The sequence below is a fragment of the Phoenix dactylifera genome, unplaced genomic scaffold (genome assembly GCF_009389715.1).
Source record: "Phoenix dactylifera cultivar Barhee BC4 unplaced genomic scaffold, palm_55x_up_171113_PBpolish2nd_filt_p 000277F, whole genome shotgun sequence".
Lineage (NCBI taxonomy): Eukaryota > Viridiplantae > Streptophyta > Magnoliopsida > Arecales > Arecaceae > Phoenix > Phoenix dactylifera.
The window spans coordinates 619,249-642,879 of NW_024067762.1; the positions used below are offsets into that span (position 1 = coordinate 619,249).

Here is a 23,631-nt window from a genome sequence, read left to right on the forward strand (position 1 = left end):
TCTACAATAGTAAACCAGCCGAATTTTCTGAAGGAATGATACAATGAAAAATATTGACAACCAGCTGAATATTCTGAAGGAATGATAGCATGAAAAATATTGACGTCACAGTCAATGAATATTCAAATCATCCTTAGCAGCACAAATTTATATTTTTAGAGAAAAATGGTAAGCAAGAAACTTTTGATGCAAAAATCTCAAACCAGTCCTTAAGGCTAAAAAGTAGCCGAAATTTCTCAACAAGATTGTAAAAGGTCAAAGGGACAAGAAGTAGAGACCATGGGATGGCCAATGTGTCCCATAGCAAGATTTCATTTCATGAAATTGACCATGTCTACATTTTAAGAGATGATTTGGTAGCTCATACAGGCTATGAAGTGCTAATATTGTGTGCCCTTGCAATCTTAAACTCGGAGGGCTTCATTACAATTGGCTTACAGAAGTCAATCAATTGGTCACTCAAAGAATATAGTCAATTTATCTAAAGATAAATCATGCATGCAAGTTATCAAGTGACTATTTCATGGGCCCTTTTAATTTTAAACCTAAGGGTATCATCATAATTGGCTTAGAGAACCCAATTAGATAGATATCAAAATACTTGAGGGGAACAGGAGGAATACAACTTTTGTGATCTGCAAGGACATCAAGGATTGCGGAGTTTCTTACTCTGTCTTACACAATTCCCATAAGAAATTCGTTTTGTCATTAGCTGGTGAAAAGTTAAAACGAAGCTGGGATGAGTACCGACATACATTGAACTTTCCATGTTTCAAAATGCAATGCAAGCCAAAACCGCAAGCCTTCTGGTACTTCAATCTACGGTCCCTCTTAGAAAGCTGGTCATCCCAAAAATGCATGATTTCTTTCTGCCCTTTGTTAATGCAATTGAGTTAACAGTGCAATCAAATTATTTGTGCCATTCTCTAATGCTTAAATGTTAAAAAATTAATAAAAGATCCGTGTGATGACTATATACATACCACACAGATTGTGAATATCTTTTCACTTTTTTAAGTGTCACAAATATTAGTGTATTCTTCAACATGGCCATTGGCTGCACCATCTGTATTAGAACTCATTCGCTGCAAGAAAACAAAACAAAAAAAGACGAGTGAAAAACCAGATATCAAAATATAAGTTCAATGCAGTAACGTTATAGTGCTGATGATGATATGGAACTAGAAACCAGTTATGGCCACAATACACGAGCATGAAGCAACATAACCAGTGCAATTTAGTTAAGATAATAACAAACACTTAAAATAAACAGATAAATAATGTGCACATGACAGGTAACTTTATGAAAAAAAATTACTATATTCCAGTAAAAATGTTAAAATAGTTGAATTACTTATCTGAAAACACATTAATTCTTTTTGGAAACCACTTTTTTAAAATCCATCCAGAGAGCTTACAAAAAATAATGCCTATTGTAACTACTTTAATAAACCAAAGTATGGTTTAGAATATCTAATGCCTCCCAAATGCTCAATTCCACCTTGTGACTAGTGTTCCAAGAAGAATGAAGATTCAAGTTATCGCTTTGAACTCCAACTCATTGTCATCTTCAAATTTTGCCACAAGGTGTTTCAGCCTTTCAGGATTTCACTCCCATACAAAACTAAAAGACCGCTAAATTACACATTCTAATTCCTTCCTAGCTGCTTCCATCCATTTGAAAAGAGCATCCCCCCCACCACCATTCTTTTTACCCCGCTCTTCCTTGCAAATCAAATGTATTCACTATCACATTTATTGCACCCTAAACTTATTCACTATCACATTTATTGCACCCCAAATAGACAATGAAGGACATGCGAGATGATAGAAGCCTGAATATGCAAGAGGAAGTGACTGGCCAAGCAATTTAACAAATTAGCAAGGTGATGGGAGTGCTCCAATTCCTCATCCACCTATATTAAATTGATTCTAGTAACATGCACCTAAGTTTCCCATATTGCCTTGAGAATTTACTTTCATTTCTTAGAGAATGGTACATATACTTTGGCTACTGCTAAAATATCAGAAGCAACATTTGTTGGAAATTCTCTCTTTCATTGTTCTCCATCTCTTCCATTAGACAACCTATTGATTTTTCCCTGAAAACATCAGAACCAAAAGCATAAGCCTTCTCTCAGCTACTTAAATTCAAAATACTACTGGGATTGGCTGGTCCATATGGAAGTTCATCCATCAAATTCCACTTATGTATAATCAGCAATGTAGAAAGGGCAGTCAGCACTCACCTAATGAATACACAACCATAACATAATCTCGTGTCTAAACACAATTCTGAAAATTTATATTGCATTAGCATATGTCAGATATCCTACAACAATTTAAGAAGTAACAACCAAACAGGACAATAAATGTAACAAGAGAGAGAAGCTCTATAATGAGAATTCAAATCCAACATACAAGTTGTGTGCATCTGTCCAGTCAAATAAATGAAAAGAAGCGGCATCCATAAATTTCTGATGGCACATATATGCTAAGCAAGTTGAGAAAAGGTTACTGTGAGAATTAAACGAGTATCAGCATACAAAGATTCCACATAATACGTTTATGAGCATGGAGCAACCATTCCAGTTCTCAAACTGCTATAAATCAATTGGCATAGAAAAGTAGGGAGGAAAATGTACTTAGCATTGCTAATGAGAATACGAAATTTTAATGCATTGATGAGGAAGTGGTTTCTGCAACATGCTAAAAGCCTAGGTCACTAAAATTCAGGACTGAAAAGGAACAAAACTTAAAATATTGGAATTACCATTCGTTTGCTTATATATGGTTGTATTTTGAGTGGTGATTCAGACTGGTTCTCATTCTTGAAGAATTTTCGTTTCTCTATCTCAAATTCTTTTCTAGACTCCTTTCTGGTACCTTTTTGCCAAACTCTACCAAAATTGGGTAGCCAGTTAGCATCCCAACTTTTTGCAACAACTTCCCCTCGCTTCTCCATCTCAAGTTCAATTCTTCTTTTTTCTGCCCATGCTGCTCCCACACGTTTAGGATTCAATTTTCGTGACTTCCCTAACTTCTTATCCATGTGTAACCCTTTGTATGTGAGACTTTTTTCATGTTCTTCACTTGTTTCAAACCAGGGAGGTGGAGCACCAGTATGCACATTTGCTTGACAGCCTCCAGAAGGAAAAGATACTTGAGTCAAAGTCTGCAATACTAATTACAGGAAAAAATGGAAGACATGTCATTGTCAGCACAGATTCACAAAAATTATATAGTCGTCCATCTACTATTGGTAAGAAAAACAAAAAAAATGAAAGTTAAATGAAGATTCTGAATATGGAATACCCCCAGTGCAGTCCCCTCTGAAATCTGATCTTTGATCCTGATGTACAAACGACAATGTTAATAGTTTGCTATAGTACATAAAGAAGCTGGAACACTACAAAATGCATCAAAATATAACTGAAAAATAAATGGCAGAAAGTGAATATAAGGCTGAATCTTCACTAAGATAACAGATACGTAAAATTCAATTGCTAACAAGGGTTATTTTTATGCTTCAAATTTTGCACAAGTTAATTATTAAAATAGTGGAGTCAAAGGTCAACAAAATTCTGCTCCATGTAAAAATGTAGGTTTTCCATGTACTCTTTAGAGAGGTTTAAGTGTCCTTTGAACTGACCTCTCTTAACACAGGTAGTTTGCTGGATGTTCGCTTCTCTCTCCCCGCCCCCCCCGCGTCGTCTCCCTCAGAGTTCTTTTCCTACTGCCCAAAGGGATCCGAAGCCATTCCAGAAGCTTCGGGTCCTTCTATATCCTCCTTCTGGGGCGAGCAGGCCGACCCCCTCAGCAATTGGCCCATTTTCACGTGGGATTAAGTGGTTCTTTTGGCCCATTGCTTCGCGGGCCCGGATCAGGATCCAAAGTTCAGCCGTCTTCCAGCAGCAGCCTCCACAACTCGTCGGATTCCAGTTCTGCGCTCTGCACTCTGACATCCAAACTCTTCCACTAACTCAGATCTGTAAGAAAAGGTTGTATCTTTCATTTAAATAATTTTTCAGTCTTTCCCTATAAACTAGTTCATCTTTAGATTGCTATTGCTTTTACTTCATGTTGTCGGCTTGAGATAGGACCTTAATTTTATAAGAACCTGTGCCACTTGAAAACACATATTGAGCCTTACAAATTATTTTTTCAAATCCTCAAAAGGCAACTAGGAAATTTTACATAAATCTGGTGAAACCCTAATCAATTTGAAGGACCCCACTTTCATTAGATTAACCTGCGAAGATTTTGCATGACCCAGGTCAAGGTTGGCAACACCTAAAGTCCTGATATTTAGTTATCACCTGTGCTAATTAGAAAGTAACCGAGACTCTGTCATAAGTCTTTTATTCAAGATTGTTGATTTTATTCTGAATGTTATTTTTATCTAAGATTTTCGTATTCTAGAGCATGACAACTCGCGGTGGTACATCCTGCTCATATTAGATGTCTACCAACCCAAACCAACAGGTGTTAGATGCCATTGCGGCATTAGAAACCAGATTAGGGACAAGAATTACTGACCTTGAGACTAGGCTGAACACTCGCTTGACTTAGGCTAAAAATTCAATCACCAACCTCCAAGTTACTCACAACGATGGAGAGTCTGAACTTGGTGAGTTTGAATCGCCCCACCCCAGAGGCCTTGGGCAACAATACCAGAGGGACTATCTAAGAGCGCGTAAGACACCAGATGAGCAATGTAATGCGCAATATTAAGATCGATGCACCAAGTTATGATGGTCGTCTCGACCCAAAAGTCTTCATTGACTGGCTCGCTGATATGGACCATTACTTTGAATGGTATAATCCATCTGAAGATCGCAGAGTTCGTTTTGCAAAAATGAAGCTCACTGGTCTGCAAAGTTACATTGGAATACAATAGAAAACATGCTTGCTAGAGCTAGGCAACCCCCTGTGGTACAATGGGATGAAATGAAGGAGAAATTAAAAGAAAAATATCTCCCTATATCCTATAAAAGTCGCCTATTAGATCAGTGGCAACGACTGACTCAAGGAAACAAACATGTATCTAAGTACATCGCTCGCTTTGATGAGTTCTTCATGCGATGCAATGCACACAAGAGTGTGGAGTTGAACCTTTCTAGATTTAGGTCCAGATTGCGAGATGACCTACAAAAAGAGCTTATTCTACGCAAGGTCAATTCTTTAGAACATGCCTATCAACTTGTCCAAGACATCGAGCATTATAATAATAAGACAACCTTTAGGCATTTTGATCTTAAGGAGTCCAACCACAAGTTCACCCACGGGAGTCAAACTAGCACTTGGGGTAAGCCCAATATTAGAAATCAAGCGACAGAGTCCCCAAAAATTAATGATGGGGATGATGGAAGCGGCGAGATGGTGTGGGCGGAGGCGGCGACGGAAGTCGGAGGTGGCGGCACGGAGGAAGAGGGGTCTCAGTGAGATGGGAGGGAGAAGAAGAAAGGAGATTAGGGTTTGAGGGATGAGATATGGGAGGGAGAGGGGTCTCCGTGAGCTGGGAGGGAGAAGAAACAGGGTGAACTCGAGGGTTGGTGGAGGGTGGAGGCAGTGGAGAAGATGAAGGAGGGGGCGGCATCACCGAGGCAGCGGCGTGTGCAGTCGCAGAGGAGAGCGGCGACGGCAGACGAGGGCGGCCTAGCGGCGAAGAGGAGAGGCAGAGCGGCGGCAGCAAAGGGCGGCGCAGCGATCTGCTGGCGGCGGCTCTGCGAGCGGCCAGTCATGAGGGAAGACGAAGAGGTACTTTTTTTTAATAATTTTTTTTTTGGACTAGCTTGCGTGACTCACGTGCGATGGAGCATGTGTGCCTCATGTGGGTTGGGGCACGTGCAGCTTTTTTTTTCTGGAGCGAATCCGGGCTAATGAACTGGGTGACAGGTGAGGGACTTACCCGTTAACCGGTGCTCCTTCAACCTCTCGACGGTTTCGAAAGGTGGTTCCAGACTCTGTGGCTACTGCTACAGAGTTGATCCTATGGCCTGCGGTGGTGGACGGCGGCCGATCACCCGCTCCGAACACCTTCTCTCTTCCCAGATCTTTTCTCTGTGAGTGGGGGTCTGCGGCTGCTACGGTGGATCTGAGAGACAGAGACGAAAGAAGGAAGGCGATGCTCCTCTTTTTGGCAACACGAGTTGCGCGTGGCCCTTCAACACACTCCGACATCCGTGGCGCTCGGGGTATAGCGTAGATCTAGTGCGCCCACCGGAATTCTGAAATCCAATGCTGCTCGGCCATACACCAGGGTGGAGCTTCTATGGAAGTTTTCGGAAACAAAGGGGATAGCAGAAGGTTTTTTTGTGTTTTGTTTTTTTTGTAGTCTGTCCCACTGCAGCCCAAAAAGGAAGAGGTTTTGGCAACAGTGGCAAAACCGGGGGCTCTGATACCAAACTGATGCGGGACAGAAAATTTAGGAAACAAAATACTAAGAGAAAAGGGGGGAAGAAGAACTGGAATCCACCAGATTCGAGGAATCCTCCTCTAGTGGTCTCCAATCCGGAAGTACCTTTGCCAAAGCACTGTTTTCATTCCCAAAAATATTATCCTAAACAAAAGACATGGGGTTCCATATATAGCCTCCTATGCAACTACCCATGATCCCAACAAGTGATCATATAACTACCCATGATCCAACAAACATCATGGTTCACTACAACAACTAAACACAGTCATAACAAGCCAGTAACTAACATAAGGACGAAAATACATAATAAATAAACAAAAATACACAAGAAAATAACACTAGGGCCAAAGTGCTATGCACGCCGGCGACGCCTATAAACATGCTGGAAACGGTGGTCTGTGTCCCCACCACAATCATGCTGCTTTAATACAGTGCGACAATCTCTTACTTATCTGTAATATTTTTTGACAATGTGATTTTGAAGAGTCTTCACATTTTGCTCAAATTTGAGACCAAATCCAACCTTTACTGAATTGATTTGACCTCCTACTTAACAACAATACTAGTGTCGAAAGAAAGAGCTGAAGCAAATATAGAATATCATGACACAATATTGAGAAGACAAGAATCCAATAATTGCATGTAGCAAAGGAAATAACAAAATTACAGTCCAGAAAAACATATACTAGTATACACTTCAAACAGAAATCTTTCGTGCAAGTAGGAAACCTTACCACTCTATTACCAAAAGACAAACCAACTGAACCTTTCCCTTTGTTTCTAATAGGAGTAGCTTGGCTGCCTGAGCAATGGGTCACTAGTTAGCAACTAAAACAAAAAATTGACGAAAGGAAACTCAACATATAGGGGAAAATCAAAATATGGCAACAAAAATTAATAATCCTGCACTTGCCTGTCAAATGCCCAACATTTCCCATGGCATGCATGTCCTGAAGACCCACATTTTGCAGCGCACCTACTGCCAAAGGAGTTGCAACATATGGAATCGAACCAGCACCTGTGGTTCCACTAAACTCTGGAGGGCAAGCTCGATACCCCTCATTGGTAAGACTTTGTAAAGGCATAACAGTATGAGAAACAGTTGAACTAAAAGTGTGCTTATAGTTTTTCTGAAAATTATCCATGTTGTTAGAGGTAAGTTCATATTGGATATCTTTTGACGGCCCAGGTGATGGTCCTATATGTCCTTCGCTTGATGATGAAGCTGCATTCTTCAGTAATTCACATCCCTTCTCCCACTGCAAGTGCACATTAATCACCGACAAACATCATCACTATTAGAATTATCACATAAATTAGTACAATAACTTTTGTTTTTTATAACATGCATATATAAAATCCTTATAATTCAGGAATAACTCATAAGGTACAGCAACATATAAACACCAAGCCAAAACTAAATTCAGTAAGTAACCAGAAGTATTTCATTCTGTCGTTTCTTCAAAAGTTCCAACATTTCAACTACTCGTCAAGAACACAGAACAAAATAAACTACTTAAAGCAAAAAATTTCTCGAATCAAATTCTTTGAACCTAGGCTTTTCCAAAGCGAACCCTAAACGCGAGAGAGAGAGAGAGAGAGAGATTAATTGAAAAGGATGAAACAGTCACCTTAAGGAGCTCTGCCTCGGAGACCCTAAACAAAGCAACCCGATCCATCTCTCCCCCGTGCTTCCGCAAGAAACCCTTAATATTCTCCAAATGCTCCAAGCTCGCCAGATGATAGATTGCGTTGCTACTGAAGACAAGAACCGATCACACGAATAAACCCAATAAAGTCCCGAAAAATATGGCAAAACCACAAAAAAAAAAAAACCAATCAAACGTAAGAAACCCTAGAAATCAGCAAAGCACAGTTAACGAAGGGGATCAATCAACAGATCGGAGGTACAAACCAAAGAAATCACGAAAGGAGAGGGAGCGATTACCAGGCGAAGGGGCTGCCGAGCTCGCGGAGGTCGACGGCGCAGAAGAGGCACCAGAGGCGGTTGAGGGCGGAGTGCTCGGGGCGGAGGGGGGAGGGGTTGCGGAGGAAGAAGCGGAGGTCGGCGAGTTTCTCGTGGAAGCGGGCGAGGGCGGCGGCGAGGGCCCGGCGGTGGCCGGTGAAGTACTTGTGGTGGTGGCCCTGGTCGTGGTTCAACTTGCAGACGTCGCAGAACTCGAACTCCCCCTCGCTTCGCCTCTCCTTTTCTTTCTTCTTGTTCTTTGACATCGCCAGCGTCGCGTTTTTAGTTTCCGACGGCTCCATCGTCGCCGGTGCAGGAGCGGAGGAACAAGGGGCGGGGTTATAACGTGACCGCCTGCGACGGCTGGCAGCCGCGATATCTTAAAAATCGCTAGTTGCATAAAATTGGAAAGTTAGCTTATTAGAAGATTTTTTTTTTTTTTTTTTTTTTTTTTGGTAAAAAGGTTTAACACATGGATATGGATATGAATGCGACCAATAAAATTTTAAAAAAATAAAAAAATATATAATTTTTTTAGAACATTTTTTTAAAGTGATAAACTACGTAAAAGGCAATTCAGAAAATAGTATTATTTGCTTCTTTTTTTTTTTCACTAGACCGTATTGTTTGCTTTCGGATAGACATAAATGGTCCATAAGAAATCACTCTCTCAAGAGTCTACACATGTCGTGAAATAGTGTCATCTCGCTAGCAGCCCTATCCCCTTCAAAAAAGATGCAATTCGCACCCAGAACAAATTTTGCATAAAGGATACCCTCCCATGCGGCTCTAAGCTCGACATTAATGATAAAAGTATCGAAGCCTCCGACCACCACCATTAGAAGAATAATTTCACAAAAACAGATCAAACAGTTATAATTATAAATTTATAATCATCTAAGTCTTTTCATGACTGAATGGGATGGCTTATCCTTATTCATCAAGCATCATTTAGGGCCAATAGAGCCCTAGTTCTTTAACTAGATTAAAGCCACATATTTCAAGTTTATCCTATTGAAAAGAATCCACCATTGGAGATTTATTCAATGAGGAGTTTACTATCAAAGACTCTACCTGCGGCAAAGTTTATCCAACACATTCCAATCTAGAATTTTTGTCCAAATCTTAAACCAGATTGTACATACTAATTGAATCCAGCTCTGAAATTCTAGACAATGGTTGTTGTAAAGACTAAATTATACTGTAATTTAGCCTTTACGCTCAATTATATTGTATATCATAATAAAGACTAATCTATTATGTTAAATAATTTAATATTATGTTATATTATAAAAAATTAATTAACGCTAATAATTATAATATTTTATATCTTTATTATTATATTATACTGTAAATATAATATTATATTATAATATATCATAATACATTGATATGTTATGTTAAATAATTTAATATTATATTAAATTATTATGTTATAGTATACAATATTATAGTACTATATTATAGTAATATTATATTACATTACAGTAATATTATATTGTATCATATATTTATATATTAATATATATTATATTTTATTATACTCTGTTAGATAATACTATGCAATGTTCTTTATAGTCATTTTGTTATACCAAAAGTATTTTCTCAGTTTGTTTACCAAATACATGTTAAAGTACCACAACACTTTAAAAATATAGTTACCAAATAATAAACATCTTTTTATAAAAGTTCTGCTTCAGAAAACTCTACTTCCAAAAGCTGTACTGCCAACAGCTCCTCCAAATCATATCTTTTTAGTTTGTGTTCTATGAAATATTCTCTGTTTATGTGAAAAAATGGCCAAACAACGTCAAGTCTGGGCTGACACTATATAAACTGGCTCCTTTTCTAATTGTTGAGCCCTCATGTAAACGTGCAGAGAATTTTGGCTGTTAAATAAAAGATTAACCCCCAACAGGCCACATCACAAGCCTTGCAAGAAAGACCTTTTGATCCAAACGTTCAGTCTGCAACCCATGCAGGTGATTTACCACCAATCAAAACCAAAGATCTTCACATGCTTCCAAGCAGAAGAGTTTAGCAAACCGATCTCCATCGCAAAACCTTGAGCACAATATATATATATATATATTTGAGATAACAATATATCAGATGATGTTAACAACAATAATTACAATAATTACAAAAATTACAGTATTCTCGGACACAACAAAACAAATCATCCTTTTCTTTGCTTATTTGGATGATTTTATAATCAAATTTTGGAAAATAAATTTGAATGAACTACAAAAACATGAAGCTGACAACCGTGACTCCAAAATGAGATGCTTCAATTCCAACACATCCACTATCCACCCAATGAGTTTTATGGTGACAAATCAACTGTAAGAAAGCCAGCCATTGATGAACCAAACAGAACTCCTGCTGCCTGATACCGGAGACAGTTGCAGCTGACACCATCTCACACATATTACTAATAAATGTCACCGGTATAGAGCTGTCAGTAGGGTTGCAGGGATGCAACAATGTGAACTCTGTTGGGCTTTCTTTTCTTCTCTTTTTGTCCAGAAAACAAAATTAGTCTACAAAAGGAACCTCGTTCTGTCATCTCTCCTCATGACACTATACACTGCTTGGACCTGAAAAGACAAATTGAGACAAAAGTTCAGTACACCATGTATCCTGGTAAGGAAACACCAGCAAATAAGCCTTATCTCAATGGATTATGCTGCCTTCCCACAAAAAATGAGCATTCAAGCTATGGAGTATGTTTATAAGATAGAAAGAAACCTCTTCAACAGAACAAACTCTAATAGGTCCGATGTTTACAGAAACATATTTGCGCCTTGAAGATAGTCTCTGAGTTACTTGTTCCTGTTCAAAATCCAGCACATAAGCCCCTTTTGATGATTATATCAAACATAACTATAATGCATCACAAGCTACTATGCTTGTCAGGATTCAATAAGTTAAAACTGTTTCAATGGAACTAACTGCGCCTGTATGCATCAGCCTATGTAGCTTAAAACAACAGGAAGAAGTGTCAAATTTCTCATAAATGGAAAAATGATTGAAAAAATAAAGCAAATAGCACTTACTAATAGCACTTGGAAATATCTTGCAACTACTGGAATTCACTTATTTTATTTATAACGGACATAGCCAAGCATCTTTTCAATTTTCTTGTAGAAATTCCCAGCCATTACCTGACTGCTTGTTGTTCCCCATTTTTTACATCACAAAGGGAAATGCAACATAAACAGCATAAGTACAGTTTTATCATTTTTTTTTTTAAAAAAATCTGAGCTTTAAAACTTTCAGAAACATTGGATAAAACAGAACATAGATTTTTGTCTCGAAGTAATGGAGTCTTATGCCCAATATTAGCCCCCATCACCAGCATAGATTTTTGGTACTTTATAATGTAGAGTGACAGCTTAAATGCCAGGTGTCAAAAGTTTATTTGAAGTGGGTTGATAATACTAGGGTAGCATCCCACCTTCGACCTCTTCTTGTTAGGTATTATATAGAACTTTTGACAAAAGGTGTCATTGACTAGTCAACGTGGTCGGTGATACACATGTTTGCATGCATGTGTATTACACGAAATTTTTTTACTCGAGCTGATTTTTTCTTAATATCTCATGTCAGATTGTAAATAACTAGACAGAAGGTTCTGATTAAATATATCAGCATCTATAGTTCTTAACATCCTTGAACTGCCAACTGGACTAAAGTTTGGAATCATATTTGAAGAAGTGAATGTTCCAACATTCAAAAACTTAACATGTTAAAAAGTAAGATGCTCAGATTTCAAATCCCAATGTCTTCAATTACTTGAGTTCACAGCATCTTGTAGTTGCTTATAATAATTGGTCATGCTTTTCAAAAGATTCACTGTCTTATTCCTGAAATCAGGTACTAAGGCTCTGCATGTAACTTAAATGGTAAGATCAATAACCAGGATCAAAAAACTTAGCGCATCACCAAACATATGGACATACTGTTGTTCACAATAAGTGTATCACCAAAATTGTGACCATCCCAAAGACATTAACTATTTTTTCAAGTGCAATACAAACTATGTTGACCTAAACCCAGGAAGACATGGGTTTAAATTTTTAAAATAGAAAAGCAGATACAGTGGGTTCATATGGTGAGTTAAAAGAATGTAACTTCTCATTGTTTCAACGATCTTGTATTGGGGACATTAGCGAAGGAATATTTGAGGGAAAGATGCTAAGCTAAATTTTATCATTTAAATTTACGTAAGGGGAATGTCGCTGCTTCGCTAAATGAAGTAGAATATTCCTGTTAATGTTGCCCATTAATACAGCTACAGCAAAATCTAAATCTTGACAGAGACAACCGGGACTGTTGATCATTTGGATGAGCTTAGGAATGTTGATAACCTTGAATCCATAAAAACAATTGGTGAAAACTAAACAGCATATGCATTACAAGCAAAATTCAAGTAAAGAGTGTTTGAACAACTGGTTTAAGTTGGAAGACTTAAGAATTTAAAGCAGCCAAAACCATGAGGGAATAGTTGAATGAGGCTAATCAATGGGAAATCAGAAAATGAGTACATGAGGATGAGCTCCACATGACTGATCCCCTAGACCCTGACTGTGACTGACTTAGAAATGTAACTAAAACTAGCTGATCAAGCCTAGGTTCAAGTCAAGCAGAATATCGGCCTATTTCTAATGCGTTGATACCCTTAAAACCTTTCTGGGTATCAGACTCAAGGTCATCTTTACACAAATATTGACTATGATCTTTTAAACCATCATAAGTATATAACTAGCTGACACATCACAAGTTGGATAATGAAAGCCATGCATAATGAAAACATATAAAACCATTATATTATCTAGATAAGCCATCACAAGGATTGAGCTGGGGTTTGCTTCGACTTGGCATGATATCAATTTTAAGCCTAGAAGCCAAGATCAAGCTTGGCTGGTTTACATCTGATTGATGCTTGAAAAAGCTAAGAGTCAAGCCAAACACTATCCACTCACAAGGAGCTTGAATCAGTTGCATAGACATTATTTTATAGGCTCGAATCACATATGATGGACTGTCATTCTGTTGGCAGATATAAAAGTAGTTTGAACATTAATTGTATAAATACTTTAAAAAGCCTAGGTCAATTCTCTTATGAGGATGATTATCTTCAAGTGGACCACTATTTTGGCTTTACCATCTAATACATGTTTATCAAACTACATTAAGGAAAACGATGATGCTTCTAACATAATTTCAGTATGAATCCCTTAAGAAAAATAACAAGTCAAAGAAAACTAAGAAAGATACCACTTGAATAGAAGGTAATATGTGATTTTACTATTTCATGGGAGTGGCACCGTGTAAAGTAAACTCATACCCTATTTCTTCTAATGAAGCAGTGGTCAAGGCCAAAGGAAAGAAAATGACTTGTTTATAAATAACTCTCATGGTTAAAAAGTAGAGCTTTCTTAGAGGATTTGTATCATTAATGCACATAACACAGATAAATGACACAGGAAGACACAGGCAGATAAAACCTAGGTAGGAGCTAAAAGGTGCTTTTACTATAGGAGATTTGCTCCCCGATAATATTGATAAAATGGGGTCAAAAGAAATGGCTGATGTTTCTTGCAATTGGCCACTTATTTAGTGATTAGCTATTTTATTTTTTCTTTGTACTTTATGCTTGTTGATTGTTTTTTTCGATAACTCCATCTATATTTTCTACATAGCCAGTCCCAAGCTCGGATAAAGGAGTTGGATTGATGGCTAGTTTTAAAATTATACTCACATCTGATGAACATATATTTGTACAAGAAAACCATTGAGGCGTTGTCTACATGAGACCCTGGGTATAGTGAAAAGTGAGCAACGGTCAACTAGGGTGTTCCCCAGAAGTGACATGTCACGTCCGCGCTTGGACGTTGTGAGAACTACGCAAGGTTCTCACACTTTTTTGGATAGGTATATAGGTAAAGAAGTTAGTCTAAGAAAGCAAGATATGTCTAGAGACTTGGAATATAGGATCATTGACAAGGAAACTAATAGATACAATGGCTAGCAGAAGAGTTAACATAGTTTTCCTGCAAGTGACTAAGTGGACAAGAAAAAAGGCAAAGGAAGCTAGTAAGATGGCTTATAAACATTGGTATACTAAAAAAAATAGAAATCAAATGGAACATACCTTGAACGTTCTCTCTCTATCCCTTTATAGAGAGAAGCTTCTAAGGAACCCCTTTAGGCTTGCTGACTCGATCTCGGGAAACCCTCTTTTATTCCCCTTGATTTTCCTATATTCTTCCCTCTTTTCTCCTTTCTCTCTCCTTCCCTCTCTTTCCTTCTTTCCCTAGCAGGTGGTTTTCTTCGGCCCTAGGTGGTGAGAGAAGGCTGCAACTACAATTTTCAGTAGCAATTAGAAGAGGCTATAAAATAGCGGCAAAAGAACACAACGATAGATTTGGGAGTCGTTAGTGAACATTATAATACAGTGGCAAGATGAAGTCATAGGGGCAAATCTGAGCAGTCAATGGAAGGAGAGTGCAGGATAGTAACAAGCATTGTTTGTTGTACTGATACATATTGCCCCATACCGAGCATACCTTACTGTATCGGTATCGAACCGAGACTCGGTATAGAGGATGCAATAGCATTATCAATACTATACTAACATGACACTAGCATGGGGTCCAATCCTGAGAAGGCAAACCTTGGCGACAAGATGTCATAACAATCAACGAAGGTGGATTAGGGTTGATGGTGAGTAGTGGCTACGGGAAGATAGTAAGAGAAGATTGCAATGAAGAATCTAGGACTCGTTTGGTTCGTGGAAAGAATTTTTTCTCGAATGTTTTTTCTGGAAAGATGATTTTCGAGAATATGATGCCTGAAAATATGGTTTTAGTATGTTTGATTGATCATGGAAAAGTGGCACGTTCCAAAATAGCTTATGTTTGATTCAGCATCTACTTTTCTGAAAAAGTTGTATGAAAGACGGAAAGACTTTATCCATGGATTTTGATAGCTTAAGGGTATATTAGAAAAAAAGGGATCCCAATTTTCAATTAGTGGGAAAGTAGCTTTTCCATATCCCCCATGGATTTTTCTTTTTCATGACACATAAAAATTTTATTCCCATGCAAATGCTACTTTTCTATCTCTCTCATTTGAAAACTCCAATCAAACAAGAGATATTTTTTTGTTTTTTCGTTGACCACATTTTTCTTCATTTTTCTGCAAACCAAATGAGTCCCTAGGAAGCAATAAGAGGAGGCCATGGAGAGATGATGCAAGGTAGCGGGACATTGCAGCATTGACAGCAGAGAAAAGAGACCAAGGTGAAAGATTTGGGCAATGATGAGAGAAAGTTGCTGCATGGCGGTGAGAGAAGGCCGTAAGAGCAGTTCTAGGTGGTGATGAGTAAATATTGCGAGAGGGTTTCGCAACAAAGTTGGGTCAGGGTGAACAAAGGCTATGGGACAACAATGTGAGGTGGCTATGGCGATAAATCTAGGTGACAACAAGGATTCCATGAAGGCATGAGCAAAGTTGAAGAACTTAGTCATCAAAGAAGTGGCGTTCAAAAGATCATGGATGAGTACAATAATGTATTCTAGGTCTAGATCGATGTTGATAGAGGCTATTTGCAATGGTGAGCCAAGGGGTGAAAGGTGGACTCCGATGAGAATGGGATGTGAGGAGGACAACAATGCACCAAATTGACATGTCAAATTTGGGACAGCCGATAGTGGTTTGAAATTTGAAATTTGAAAGATTTTTTCTTGTTTTGGCTAGGCTTTATTGGTTGTCCAAAGTTAGGCTAATGGATGTTGTGAACTTAGTTTGCCATTTTTATTGTTTAGGCAAGGCCAAATAATATTTGGGTTGCATCTTTCCCCTGCCTCTTTCCATGTTCTCTTTTTTCTCTCCTTTTTCCTTTTTCTTTCTTTTCTTATTTATTGTCTTTTCTCCATTCATTTATCAACAAAATGTAGGGTGCTTTGCCTTCCTTTATCAGATAAAAACAACAATAATAAGGATGAAGCTGACAGATCACAATAAGAATAAAAATCACGAAACTAGTAATTGTGGGGTGTTAAACCTACAAAGATCTTGAAGGATGCAGAAGTCCTCAACATGGATAAAAGTGATGAAAAATAATATGGAAAGCTTAAACTAACATCTAAGGGAACTCTTGCTTAATGGAGATTCATAAAACTGACCCCATGTAGTTGAGACAAGACTTGATGGCTATGGTTATTTCTTGCATTTCTGTTGATTATTGCAGTAGCTCATTTACTCCATAATATATAGTAATAAGTGCAAGATTGAAGCTGATAGATGACTATAAAGATAATGTCATGAAATTAGTAATTTTGCAGGCATTGAACCTAAAAAATCTTGCTTTGCATTAAATCTTCATTTAGAGTTTTTTTCCATGAAATATGAATTAATAACAACTCTATGAATATGAATCAGAAAATGTGGTTATATCAGCACTCCTTAGTTATAGATTATTTTTTTTAACTAAACTAAAATTCAATAAGCACGGTATTTTCACAAACCTCTAGGATTGGCCGTTGGAGTACAGATACAACAGCAGAAACCATAGCTTGGACAAAATCATCACCTCCAGTACCAATTGCTGTAAACCCTCTAAACATTGGATATGTGTTTACCTGTAGAATTAGCAATAAAACAGATAGGTAGTTACGTTCAGGAAAAATTCATTCTCAATGGTTATGCAAATTAAACTACTGATTTCTATTGCTGGTCTAAGATGTAAATATCTGAATAAATTTTACTTCACCAGCCAATGAATTCAGCTTGCTATCAGTAAAACATACGTTTCGACTGATCAACCATCCAGTCAACATTTTCCAGTGTTAAATTAACAAGGATAATCAAGTTAGCTGCAATAAAAATATCCTTATGCATAAACAAAACCATACAAAAGAAGTGACAAACTAAATACCTTCTGATCTAGAACAAGCCATTCGTTAGCAGCATCATCAGTCAAAGTACCACCAATAACAAAAATATTTGCGGTTTGTGCAACTCTTCCTTCTGACTTTGATGATTCTGGATCAGATTGAACATAATTTGCAGGATAAACAGCATGCAACAGAGTTAAGATGTTACTTCATATTTTGAACCATTAATGCATACCAACATAAAATGCCAAAGTAGTAAACATCCTAATCAAAAAAAAAAAAAAAACCAGCATTTATAACAGCAACGAAAATTATGTTATTTACCAACAAATTAATACTTTTAGAGAAGTTCAAGTAATATTAAAAAAGAAAATATTTTAGTATTTAATGTGTAACTCCTGGAAAGGGCCACAGAAGAGCATATTCAAGATGCAACAGGGGTCTGACTCCATTTTGGAAGACATTATATCATACTACTGCTTGGCACATGATATGCAAGTGAGAAAAGGTATGGATGGCTGTGATTAGCAAGGAAGATGGAAATTTAAAGGCCAAGGCACTCTAGGATTTCCCCGCCTCTCAACATAGGATAGGCATGGGAAAACATGAAAGGTCGGTACTCTTTAAGAAAATATGTTTACATTTTCTCCACTTAGCATGCCTAATCCTTTTTCCTTCTTTTGGCATGTGGCATCTGAGGAAAGAAGCTTCACTGTCTGGAGCTGGCCATGCATTGCCAGGCCCCAAACTCTCTCCCACTACTTATAGTAAGATGCTAAGCACCTCCTAAATAAGGATGGAAGGCAAAGAATGCAGGTAATTCAGTTGCCTTGGCTTTACCAGTCATTAGCAGCATTAGACCCATAAAATCCATGTGCATCAGATGCCTACCTATTTCAGTATCTAGTGCACCATAAAAGCAGATAGCAGAATCTAAAGCACCAGCATCATAAGCCGTTCACAAGTTTACTTAGTAAGTTAACAATCATAAAGTCTTCTTTAATCTATTAATCATCTTTAGAGATTGTCAATTTGTACTTCTCTATAATGGAAGATGCATACTTACTTTCGTATTCCAAAGGAAATAATGGCGTTCTACCAAAAAAAGAAAAGAGTCATGGTGATGTGGGAATATGTCAAACTAACTTCTAGCAAAAGACACATCATAGATGGTTAATGATTGCTTTCCGTTTATCACACTAATTGAAAAACACCACAAATGCAACCATGGTTGAAGCAGTGTTTGTCACTTGGTCAACCAACACAATCATGTTATAGCTATCATTTTTGTCTGTAGATATTATAAAGTAAGCTTCATTTTCTAGCTTATAGATATTGTAAAGGTTATAATGAAAAAAACCAAAGGATGCAGCTAGGCCTCTATTAAATGGTATTACACATTTTTAAAGGAATTTTAATATAAATTGAAAAGAGGGTGAGCCTTAGTGCAATAGTGAAGTTGCTCCATTGTGACCTAGATATTATGGGTTTAAAATACTAAAATAGCCTCTTTGAATATGGGGATAAGGGTGCGTACATCTGACCCTCACCAAATCCTGCAGTGGTGGAAGCCTTATGCATTGAGCTACCGTTTTGATATATAAATTGAAAGGCAAGAGAAAAGGAACCCAATTACTCGATATAGACTATTCAATATGTCACCAGGCACTATGCATGTCTCTTGTGCAATGTACATTAAGGGTTCAAAGGTACATTACTTTCCCCCTATGCAAACAATTCAAACTTCACTTCAATTGAAAGAGGCCACTCATCGACATTTCATTCCATGTCAGAAACTTGGTTTCTTAATTGAGCAAAAAAAAAAAAACAAACAACCTTCAGCAAAGAGGCCTCCAAAGTGAACTCCTATGGGGTTAAACATGCATCTAATGATGCTTTAATGCAAGGTTTGTTATGTCGGTCAGTGTCGTACCGTACCGAACATATCATACCATACTAGTACCAAACCGGTATGCAGTCTCATATCGTACCGACACTGGATACACCTCGCCATCTTGTATTGTACCACGTACAAACACTGTAATAGAATGGTACCAGTACAGGATCTGGTATTGAGACAGCAAACCTTGCTTTAATGCCTTCCTACTCACTCCCCCTTATAAATAGGATATTTAAATAGGATGGTTTGTAATGATTAATGATAATTTTTTATCGCCTAAAGTGTGCACTTCTTATGCCTTTTCCTTGTACAAACCTACATATTTATAGGCATGTTGCTGCCTTAGGAAGTTTCAAACCAATAATGACAATGAATTATATAGACTAGCACAAATATATCTAACTCGATATGAAGTCTATTTCCTTGATAGCAAAATAATGGAATCCTGTCGATTCCTTTCTTCATCATCTTTATCGATATTTTCTGCCCTTGATGACACAATCAATATATACATACATATAGAGACACAGACACATGCACACACTATATGCATGTGTTTGCACAGGCACACACTCTCTATATATCTATGCATGTATGGCTGTATGCATGCATGTATTGTGTATGTATGGTTATCGTCATACATGTCGATATTTATGGGTACCCTAGTCCAATTGAAATGATAACTATAATGAATCCATACAGTGTCTTTTTTTTTTTTGGATAATGAATCCAATACAGTTGCATGCTGGAACTTGTCTAAAGTGGATCCACAATTCTGGTTTTAAATACCACGACCTCAAGCATAACCATATAACACCTCACAGTATATAGCAATCTGAATCTAAGTCTATTTGCATCCTTTCTTAAGGTAGAAAGACCTCATTTAGCATTGTTTTTTTATTTGCATTAATCAATATACTGACATTAAACATTCCAGAATCCTGCTTTTCGCCATTAGCTGAAACTTTTCTTATAGTATTTTGAAAATTCATCACTTCAAGGAATTCATAAATCCAAGATCTGACTCAACCTTTGTTGATGATTTAGCCATTCAAGACTTACTAATTACTGGCCCATGGAACAAGCAGAAAATAAACCAAATTCTTTACAAACTTTTAAAATATTTTTATGATAATAAAGTAAAAGTTTTCCTAAACAGAAACCTGATATTTGGTAGTACACATACAAAAACATATATTCCTAAAGAAAGAGATACATATTATTAGTAATGTCCATAAATTCTCCACGAGGAATTAACTACTGCATTTTCCATCAAGAGGCTTACTGAAATTCAAAAGAAACAAGCCCAAACATGCAGTTTCAATGATCTCGACTGTCACAGGACAACATAAAAGCCTAGTTATAACAATGCAGGTACGTCACAATCATAGTCTATGCATCAACCAAAACCAAATTCATTAGGAACATTCGACCAAACTGCCTGAAACTGCATTTAAACTATAGTTCAAATTACCCTCTGGCTAGTCTTCTCTACATAGATCCAATCCTTTAACATCAGGCCAAGTTATGGAGTCCCCAAGACATGGTCTCAGAGGCCACCATTATGTTATCATGCATACACATAATGGGATTGACCATAATCCTCATTATTTAGCCATTCCTGCATTATAACAGCTGTTATATGGCCTTCAACCTGCAACATCAAGTGGCCAAATCACTGTATGTCTATGACTTGGTTCAAAGCCCCCCCCCCCCCTCCCCACACACACAACATTATGTTATGCATATATAGAAAAATGATGATAACAGCTTCTATATATATATAAGAGGAAGAACAACCATTCTTTTACCTTATCATTGTACAACAGATTAAAACGATATTCTTATTAAATTTAAATATCCATCTCAATCCAACAAAGTATGCTATTCTTTGATTAATGCCAAAATTAGATAATGCCGTTATTTTACCATTATTTTCCATTTCAACAACTGATAATAGCCATTATAACATACATTATTTCGTTTAATAAAAATAAAAAAGATGGCGAAATAGACAAATAACAATTTCATTTCCGCTACAATGGTAAAACGGTTTCAGAACACGGTAACAATAATAGGATAACAATGATGTTTAAACCACGCTCTATGACAAAACTTGCCTAACTTCAGTTACCCTCCTCCTACATTAACGTTGAACTCTAACCTCCAATTCCTCAATGGCATCCATAAATCTTTAAGGGGAAAAGGATATTTAAGACCTTCCAACAAATTAGCAATCTCTAACAAACGCCGCTCGCTCAAAAGATTAAAACCAACACCACGAGCAGCAAAAGATAGCAAAAAGAAACAAGAATATAGGGGGCAAATCATAACCTTTGAATTGGGGGAAGGGGAGAAGGCATTGGGTTTACCGGAATTGGCCTCGTGGGATGGATCTTGGTCCTCCTGGGGAGCCGAAGAGGGGGCGGCGAGCGATGGAGTATCGCCGTTGGAGCGGCCCAGAGGAGCGGCTCCATGGAACAAACTAATCCTAAGCTTAGAGGTGAGGAGAAGAGTGGACGCGAAGGAGGAGAGATTGGGACGGTGGAAGGGACGCCGTGGCGCCGATGACCGGACGGAGCGCATAACGGCTCGGAAGGCCATCCTTCAAAACTCCTACACGTTTTCCATCGGAGGTCGCTGGTTTAAATAGTTTTGATTTAAAAACAGCAAGAGCGAGAATGCCAAATCTTCCGAAATACCAAAAAAAAGTCAAAGATATAGTTCTAATATACCATTTTTGGTTGAATGGACTTGGACCGAGTTTTTTTCTTTTAATTAATTTTAGGTTTTTTTGAGAATATCCTTCTAAATATCGTATTTTATATAAATACACTTCTAAAATTGATATTTGTATGTATATCCTCTATCATTGTACAAATGCCCCTAATATGACAGTTGTTTTAACGATGTTAAGAAAAAATCATATTTATATTAATTAAAAATAAAATAAAATTTTGAAATAATGCTAATGTCCCTGTTTTCTTTTTTCGCTACCCATTAAGAATATTTTAGTTATTTTAATTTAAAATCGTTATTTTTTTTAATGCTATTAGATAACATGGGTACATAAGCAAAAACAAAAATAAAAAATGGTAGAATAGCAAAACAAGTGTTTTACGAGGATATACATGCAAATATCAATTTTGGAAGGGTATTCATGCAAAATCCGATATTTAGGAGGATATTCATGCAAAAAAAAAACCCTTCATTTTTCATCGCTATCTATTTCCTAAATATACAAAAAAAAAGATGCCATCGAGTTTATATAAAGTGTGATTTATTCTCTGCATTATTATCCCTCCAATAAAATACCCCAAACTTCTATCTCATAGAACAAGTACTATTCTTCCAGTAGCATTCGAATAAGTTTCATTTATTTTCTCAAAATTTATTCAACGACCATAGCCTAAATGATCTTCTTTTTTTTTTAATTAGTATCCCATTATACTACTAAGAAATTTTGATTGATGATTTGATCTTCATGATCATGATTTTTGTGGAATACAATAGATTTCAAGTAAATGTTAAAAGATTTTTTTATGCATCATTTTTGTGGACGAGACATCGGGAAGGAATCACATAGTTATCTCAATCTACGATTTATTTTTAGTCTCTACTAGATTGTCTTTTTCGGGTTAATACCTAAAAATAATATCTTTTGCACCTAAAATAAATCCTCTCTATTCAGCACCATGTTTTTATAAATAGTCTAGATACAAATGCATTATTTATTTAGGAGTTTGACTATAATTTTTTTGCCTTTTGTTAAAAATAAAAGATTATATACCTTTTTCTTACTCGCATGGTTGAGATTTATCCAATTCCACTAGATGCCTCTAAAAACAACAACAATGTGCACCCAAGCAATGGGTTCATTGTAGTTCCATGATTTATTGTTTCAATGGAGTTAAGCACAATTACTAGCCTAAAATAGCCATGAGGTAGCTGGAATTAAAACATTGGATTTATAATGGCCACTATTAGCCTTAAAATGGTAAGTAATAGAAAATAACCAAAATAAAATATAGAAAATAACCACTATTTCTAGCTCAAATTATTATTCATAGAACAATTTTTTTTTTAAAAGACAAAATGTGTTAATAAAATAGAATGAGAAATTAAATTTTATAAATTATTTTTAGTAAATGAATTATGATAAAACAACATCTTTTATTCTAAATTTGTAACATTCGTTAGAATGGGACAATAACCTTGTTCTCATTATGTAACAGTAGTTATAATGGGACAATTACTAATTAATGGGAATGATCATTATTTAAGCTGCACATACCGAAATTGGTTATCATAATCAAACTCTATTAGGGACCCACAATATTATAATATTTAAGGATGGTGACAGGGCAGATAGCCAACTAACATGCATATGCAACAAGAGTTTGGAATATAGTTTTTTTTTTTGGCTTAAAAAAGATAG

The 23,631-nt window shown here is 36.9% G+C and overlaps 2 protein-coding genes across 5 annotated transcripts; both read right to left on the reverse strand.

The window, feature by feature from the left end:
* Positions 1-689: 689 nt before the first annotated feature.
* Positions 690-8,771, reverse strand: LOC103724101 (TITAN-like protein). 3 transcript variants are annotated; one of them, XM_026800368.1, is made up of 8 exons: positions 8,370-8,771; positions 8,053-8,179; positions 7,335-7,680; positions 7,156-7,223; positions 3,316-3,352; positions 2,774-3,183; positions 984-1,085; positions 690-869 (listed from the first exon to the last, which is right to left on the reverse strand). In XM_026800368.1, the coding sequence occupies exons 1-7, from the start codon at positions 8,687-8,689 to the stop codon at positions 1,014-1,016; spliced, it is 1,380 nt and encodes a 459-aa protein (XP_026656169.1). In that variant the 5' UTR covers positions 8,690-8,771; the 3' UTR covers positions 690-869; positions 984-1,013. The 3 variants fall into 3 exon arrangements, with proteins under 3 accessions (XP_026656169.1, XP_026656170.1, XP_008813479.1); XM_026800369.1 differs by having other exon boundaries at positions 690-874; XM_008815257.2 differs by having other exon boundaries at positions 690-1,085.
* A 1,681-nt stretch (positions 8,772-10,452) lies between these two features.
* On the reverse strand, positions 10,453-21,875 carry LOC103724100. 2 transcript variants are annotated; one of them, XR_003383073.2, is made up of 6 exons: positions 21,566-21,875; positions 17,335-17,441; positions 16,925-17,038; positions 14,548-14,756; positions 11,139-11,222; positions 10,943-10,987 (listed from the first exon to the last, which is right to left on the reverse strand). XR_003383073.2 is itself a non-coding variant. In XM_008815255.4 (5 exons), the coding sequence occupies exons 1-5, from the start codon at positions 21,795-21,797 to the stop codon at positions 10,931-10,933; spliced, it is 594 nt and encodes a 197-aa protein (XP_008813477.1). In that variant the 5' UTR covers positions 21,798-21,875; the 3' UTR covers positions 10,453-10,930. The 2 variants fall into 2 exon arrangements, 1 of the variants encoding a protein (XP_008813477.1); XM_008815255.4 differs by lacking the exon at positions 14,548-14,756 and having other exon boundaries at positions 10,453-10,987.
* Positions 21,876-23,631: the final 1,756 nt, after the last annotated feature.